The sequence below is a fragment of the Chrysochloris asiatica genome, unplaced genomic scaffold (genome assembly GCF_000296735.1).
Source record: "Chrysochloris asiatica unplaced genomic scaffold, ChrAsi1.0 scaffold00045, whole genome shotgun sequence".
NCBI lineage: Eukaryota > Metazoa > Chordata > Mammalia > Afrosoricida > Chrysochloridae > Chrysochloris > Chrysochloris asiatica.
In genome coordinates this window covers 14,842,505-14,849,975 of record NW_006408563.1, presented here as the reverse complement: position 1 = coordinate 14,849,975, position 7,471 = coordinate 14,842,505, and the positions used below count along the sequence as shown (strand labels likewise).

The 7,471-nt window shown below is 43.3% G+C and overlaps 1 protein-coding gene across 1 annotated transcript; it reads left to right on the top strand.

Annotated features, from left to right (window-relative positions):
• Positions 1 to 1,096: 1,096 nt before the first annotated feature.
• Positions 1,097 to 2,878, top strand: MARS2 (methionyl-tRNA synthetase 2, mitochondrial). The gene has a single exon (XM_006862005.1). The coding sequence runs from the start codon at positions 1,097 to 1,099 to the stop codon at positions 2,876 to 2,878; it is 1,782 nt and encodes a 593-aa protein (XP_006862067.1).
• Positions 2,879 to 7,471: the final 4,593 nt, after the last annotated feature.

Sequence of the window (7,471 nt, the reverse complement as noted above, 5' to 3'; positions counted from 1 at the left end):
AACGTCCATTGTAGGTTCTAAAAAATCTGCATTCTTGCCATGTCCCAGGTTCTGCTGCTGCTGTTCTGGCCCCCACATTCTGTGAATTACTTCTAGTTTTCAGGTTAGGTTGTAGGTTCATAGATGTTAATTTTAATATAAAATGAATATATTAAATTAAATGGGGGGGGGAGGTCAGGCATAGATTAAAGATAAAAGTGTGTCGAAAACAATTCGTATTGATCCAATGCTTTCCTCCCCTTCCCCACAAAAGCTATAGTTCCTTACTAAAAGCAAATGTGAAAAACATCTTTCTCTAAGAAGTTCAAGACAAAAAAGAAAATTACCGACAACCACTTTTGAGAAATAAGTTTGACGATCTTTTCTACTATATGTGCACAGTGAAAATACACTGTATACGTTCCTCTGTATTTCAGTATCTTTGCTAAGGACTTGACAGATCACAAATTTACCTTTTATTGATGCAACAAAAGCTGCGTGCGTTTAGAGGAAAGATTTCCCTATTTTCGGTCCTTATCCTTTCATGATGTGTTTATGTAACTTTCTTCGTCGGTTTCCCCCTCTCCCTTCCAAATATGAGCTGCTACTAAATTGTGAGGTAAAATTTAGACGGCATTTCTCACTCCTATGTTATTGTGTTGGTTTTTCCATTCTACCTCTGAATTGCTGAAGGTACACTGTGTCCTGCCTTGTGCCAGTCACTAAAGAGGTTTGAAAAATGCCTGAGTTTAAAATTCTTGCCCTCAAGCAGCACAGGCTAGAAAAGGAAACAGTTATAAATAAAGATTACAATCCAAAGAAGAAAATACGAGATGTTACAGAAAATTAAAAATTTATCTGCATCATCTCTCCCAAACCCAGATTCTAGGGAGTTTTCCTAGCCACTTTGACTTCTAAGAGCTACCACTGCGGCGCGGGCGTGGAAAGCGGGAAGAGGGCGGGACCACAGAGCTCAAAGCACGGAGTACCGCCCGGCTTCATTGGCTTTCGGGCCGGAAGGTGCGGAGCGGGCCTTCCTGGCTGCGCATGCGCTCCTTACACGTGTTCCCAGAGCACCGCCTCTACGGCTCTGAGCCAGTGTGGGCTGACCCGAATCATGTGGCGAATTCCTGCCCTCCGGCTGCTGGGGTGCACTCGGTCCAGTAGGGTTTTTCTCTTTCAGGACGCTGGCCCACGCCACTACGGTTCGTGCCCTCTCGGTGCCCGCGATGAGGTCCGCGACCGGCGCGCTTACTTCACGACTCCGATTTTCTACGTGAACGCGGCCCCGCACATTGGGCACCTGTACTCGGCGCTTCTGGCGGACGCCTTGTGTCGCCACCGTAGCCTCCGGGTTCCCGGTGCCGTCACCACGCGATTCTCCACTGGCACCGATGAGCACGGCCTGAAGATCCAGCAGGCGGCAGCCATCGCGGGCGTGGCCCCGGCCGAACTGTGTGACCGAGTCTCAGCCCAGTTCCAGCGGCTTTTCCGGGAGGCTGGTATCGCCTGCACCGACTTCATCCGCACCACCGAGGTGCGGCACCGGCGAGCGGTGCAGCATTTCTGGGAGGTGCTGAGGGCCCGGGGTCTGCTCTACAAAGGGCTTTATGAAGGTTGGTACTGTGCTTCAGACGAGTGCTTCTTGCCTGAGGCCAAGGTCACAAAGCAGCAGGGCCCTTCCGGGGATGCCTGCCATGTGTCTCTAGAGAGCGGGCATCCTGTGGCCTGGACTAAGGAAGAAAATTACATTTTCAGGCTTTCGCAGTTCCGTGAACCGCTCCAGCAGTGGCTGCGGGACGACCCTCAGGTCATCACCCCCGAGCCATTCCATCACGCAGTCCTTCAGTGGCTAGAGGAGGAGCTGCCTGACCTGTCCGTGTCCCGGAGGAGTAGCCACTTGCACTGGGGCATTCCGGTGCCTGGGGACGATTCACAGACCATCTATGTGTGGCTGGATGCCTTGGTCAACTACCTCACTGTAATTGGTTATCCAGATGCTGAGTTCAAATCTTGGTGGCCAACCACCTCTCATATAATAGGCAAGGACATCCTCAAATTCCATGCCATCTATTGGCCTGCCCTCCTCTTAGGGGCTGGCATGAGCCCTCCACATCGTATCTATGTCCACTCCCACTGGACAGTCTGTGGCCAGAAGATGTCTAAGAGCCTGGGCAATGTGGTGGATCCCAAGACTTGCCTTGACCGTTACACTGTGGATGGCTTTCGCTACTTTCTTCTTCGACAGGGAGTCCCCAACTGGGACTGTGACTACTATGATGAAAAGGTGGTGAAGCTGCTGGATTCCGAGCTGGCAGATGCCTTGGGAGGTCTCTTGAACCGATGCACTGCCAAGAGACTCAATCCTTCCGGGACTTATCCAGCTTTCTGCGCTGCCTGCTTCCCCAACAAGCCAGGATTGGTGGGGTCATCAGTTAGGGTTCAGGCAGAGGACTATGCTCTGGTAAGGGCAGTGGCTTCTTTGCCCAAACAGGTAGCAGACCACTATGATAACTTTCAGATCTATAAGGCTCTGGAGGCAGTGTCCAGCTGTGTTCGGCAGACTAATGGCTTTGTCCAGAGACATGCACCGTGGAAGCTGAACTGGGAGAACCCAGTAGAGGCTCCCTGGTTGGGGACCGTTCTTCATGTGGCCTTGGAATGCTTGCGAGTCTTTGGAACTTTGCTCCAGCCAGTCACCCCAACTCTAGCTGACAAACTGCTGTCTCAGCTGGGGGTCTCTGCCACAGAGAGAGGCCTTGGAGAGCTCAATTTCTTGCCTCGATTCTATGGGCATCCTTGCCCTTTTGAAGGAAGGAGGCTTGGACCTGAAACTGGGCTTTTGTTTCCAAGACTGGATCAGTCCAGGACTTGGCTGGTGAAAGCTCACAGGACCTAGAAATTCAGTTCTTACGGGCTTGTTGCAAAAAACTAAATGTATTTTTAAAAAATATATGTGTATATTTTATATTTTCAGTAAAGTTATGCTAATGTTTTCTTAAAATGTTGCATCAAGTGAACGAACACGTAAGCTTTGTCCCTGTGAAAAGGGTTTATAGCCTTTCAGGTGCTTACCCCAAGTTTTTCAGTGCTCTGTACCCACTAACCACTTTTTTGCGCACCAGTGTTCAGGATGGGGTAAAGACAACATTGCTAAATACTAGTCCTCATTGTGCACCTTCTAAACAACAATTATGTTTGTCCAGACTACCTCTCATGACTTGATTTTCATTGGCCTAGCCTCTACTTGGAGTTCTGGTGTGGCACTATAGGATAAGCACTGTACTTACTGCTAGCCATAGGCCGGCAGTTCAAACCCATCAGCTGCTCTTGGAAACACTATACAGGTTGCTGTGAATCTGAACTGACTCGATGGCACTTAACAACAAGAAGCCTCTTCTTGGGTAAATTAATGAAGTGACTCCTTTTATTGACAGTGGGTATTGGAGTCTGTGCTTTAAGTCCCTTACCTCAGCTTTCTCCAGAATAGTCCTTTTGTTATATGCTGTCTTCTCTGAAAAATAAGTTTTATTAATAAAAGTAACTATAAAAACCAGTGTCCTAGACCATAGGATTTTTGCTCATGTTCATCCCATGTTTTTAATACCTACAACCATGACTTCTAATTTTTTTTTTAGTTGTGTTTGAAACATTACGCAGCAACCACTAGATGGCTCTAGCCTCACATTTAAACCCTTAACTGAGGTTTCAGAATATTTACATTACTTTTCTGCATTCTAATTCTTCAGATCTTAAATTTTAATTTTTTTTCTTGAAATAAGGGGTAACTTGTTTGCAACCACTACTATTTTAACAGAAAGCAAAAACAAAAACCAAACAATTCTCATTTTTTCCCAGACTACTCAAAATGGCATTTATGAAATATTTAGTAAACAAATATATCAAGTTTGAGTATGCTAATAGTCTAAAGTTCTTGAGGTATTTGTTGTGTTTAAAAGTTTTAAGCTTCAATAACATTAGGCTGCAGGCATAATCTGTAAATAGCTCAAAAGGGTAATATTTTCTGGATCTCTTAAGTCCTAATTTTGTTATTCACATGCATAATATACTTTATATGATTTATTTTGGTTACTTAATCTGTAATAAATACAATATAGAAATAGTTTATATAAATAAGGGTGCTTTCTTTGAAGACTTTACTAATTTTTTTCTTTTGCCCTATTAACTTAATAAAGTTTAAATGTATAAAGTACCTTATTCAGACCTTTTCTTTTACATCTGTTGAAGGTGATGGTGAAGGCAGGAAATGATCAGTGCTCCAGGAAACTCAAACTGGATTTACTGATCTCTCCAAGGTTCCATAAGAGAACATCATATAGGTGTTACGGTATAAAGTTATACAGTGGGTACAACACATTAAGCTAGTGTTATGTCTCATAGGTGACCGGACAGGTAGACCAAAGTTTAAAATGAGCACTTGCCTTGAAGTATGCACCCTGAGTATGGTAGCAAGCAGAGAAGGCTTACTCTGAAGTAAACTATTAGCTGGCAGTTCCTTCACATTTGTCTTAGGTGCTTTCATTCAGGTCCAGTGTTTTAACTGTTGCTTGGACATGGTGCTTGGAAAACAATGTTCTCAGAAATTCTAAAGATGGAAGAGTTTCCACTAATGTTGCTTCGTAGCCTCCCTGTTCTTCATAATGGACAACTGGACTTTCCATGTGATAGACATACTCCAGTTACCTGCTTAGATACAAGGGTAGATTACTGGACGATAGAGTAGGGTGTAGTATTTTTCAGGTCTGGATAGTGTACACAGTGGTCAAAGATGTGTGTATTTACATAGGTAAAGGAAAACAGACTTGGAAACCTGTGGGATGACATCCTCTGCCTCTTGATGAGCCTTGATAGCAGTCTATCATGGGCTGAGAGACAATAGGTGATCTTTCTCATGGACCTTGGCTTGCTGGAAGGTGTAAATGGAGTCCAGGTTGTGCAACCTGTCATTTGTGTAGGCACTTAACTAGCTGTAAGAACATTTGTGGTAGCAGAGGGCAAAAGAAAATTGGGACACAATATAGGAGAGGGTATAAATTACTGTGGTAGACATATTTTAAGTGGAGGAATGTTCTAAGTTACTGACTTCTGAAATACCGAAAGTGGATCAGTTGGAATCTTTATTGTTAAGTGCCGCTGATTTGGTTTTGACTCACAACAACCCTCTGTAGGGTTTTTGAGGAGTGGTTGATAGTTGTGAATCATTGACCTTGTGGTTAGTAATCCAGTGCTTATCCTACACTGCCATAGGAGCCACAATAGATAAAATATTTGGTGGATACTGAGTTGACGTGGATATTCAATTTGATCCAGCAGTTTAAGAATGGTAAATGGAGATAGGTAAAGAGGGCTTGTGTTTCCAAGAAAGGACATCCTAGTCACTGTGGGAACAGATTACAAGTTTGTAGAGCTTTGAAACAGGTAGGACCCCTTGGCCTGTCCTGTAGCATATATAAGCATACTGTCCATGTTTTCACTGGACACTTGGCTACCAAATGTTGAAGGTGGCCTTGATGGAAGGAATTCTCCCAAATAAGCTAATTGACCTTCACTGAAGTCACCTTCTGGGAGAAGTTAACCCAAAGATTGCATTCCCCGGATTTAGGGTTCTTCTGAGAAAGAATCCCCCTACTCCATCATAATTGTTAATATCTTATCTAGTTGTGGAGCTTTGATCAGAAAGAAATTTCCCCCAGATAGTCTCCCTAAGGCACTCAGATACTCATTTTTGAGTATTTCCTGGAGGCAGTGTTACAGGTGATACAGGACTGTCTAGATCAGGTGTTCATGGGATGTCATGATAGTGAACTATTTAGATAGCAATTCAGTAGATTATAGTCACATCTGTGGGCAATGTGCTTGTTAAGTGGCACCATATATACTGCAGGAGCATTGCACAAATGAACTTCATATGTTAGGTGCTTCAGAAGTCTGACTTTATGAAGATCTATGGCAGTATGGAGATCAAGGGTAGGCAGGTATAGGAAATAGGCATAATCTATAAGGTTGCATTGAATCACCAATTATTCTGTAATAAGCTTCATTTTCTTGAAAGATTTGTGGACTCTGTTGGGGCTCCAAAGAGCCTAATAATTGAATGTTAAGCTGATGTCAAAGTACTTGATAAAGGTTTAAGCTGGAACATGGGCTCTGAGTGACAAGCTCTTTTGCACAGTTCAGTGTTAAAAAGCAAATATGTCATCTTGAGGAGTAAAGTGTGCCTGACTTAAATCATGGTATTTTCAGTTGCCACATAGGATGTGAAAATTGGACAATGAAAAAGGACAACCAAAGAATTGATACTTTTGAATTATGGTGTTTGGTTAAGAATATTGAATATACCATGGATTGCCAGAAAAATGAACAAATCTGTCTTGGAAGAAGCATAGCCAAAATGCTCTTTAGAAGTGAGGACGGTGAGACATTGTCTCATGTACTTTGGACATGTTATTGGAAGGGACCAGTCCCTGGAGAAGGACATTATAGTTGGTAGAGGGTCAGTGAAAAAGAGGAAGACCCTCAACCAGATGGACTGATACAATGACTGCAACAGTGGGCTCACATATAGCAGCAATGGTGAGGATGGCATGGACCAGACAGTGTTTCATTCTGTTGTACAGAGAGTTGCTATGAATTGGAACGAACTGGATGGCACCCAACATCAACATAGTTCTTTAAATCTGGGACATACTGAAGCCCAAGTGGAGCCAATCATTGGTCAGGTTGTGGGCCACCAACTAGTGTGGCTCATAACCATTGAAGAGGCTTGAGCAGCAGGTGACAGAACCAAACATTCAACAAGTTCCTCCTTAGGTATTATGGTCAGAATGGTTTCTTGGATCTCTAGCTGTTCCACACACCTACTTGCTCTATAGTGGCAGTGCTGCTTTCCCTGAGTGTAGTCTTGAATTCGGGGATGCCAAGCTTACTGGCTATGACTTGGTCTATAAAGCTATGGTATACTTCTAATCCATAAATGCCTCTGGAGGCAATTCTCTGCTAGTCAGAGTTCTGTCAGAATATACAGTCTTATTAGTGAGGTCTTGTTTTCAGTAATCCTTGATGGATACTCCCTTTGTATTTGCCAAGCAGGAATAACAAGCATCAGTTCAATAGAAGACGGAAAGGAGAAAAAACAAGTGTAAAGAAAAATACGGTAAACAGAAACCATAATGGGTTGGCAGAAGTAAATACAAATATATCAGTAATTGTAATAAAATAAAACTTCATAGGATGAACCTCCTGTCAAAAGCAGTGTTCCAGATTGAATTTAAAAAGCTCTATGTGATTTAGCGCTCAAACATAACAATTGTGAGGATGGTGCAGACCAGGCGGTGTTTCATTCTGTTGTACATAGGATTGCTATGAGGCAGAACCAACTCTTTGACACCTAACAACAGCCTATATATTCTAAATGGGAAATACTTAAACATAAATAAAAAACAAAACCAAAAATGCCCAACAAAAATACTAG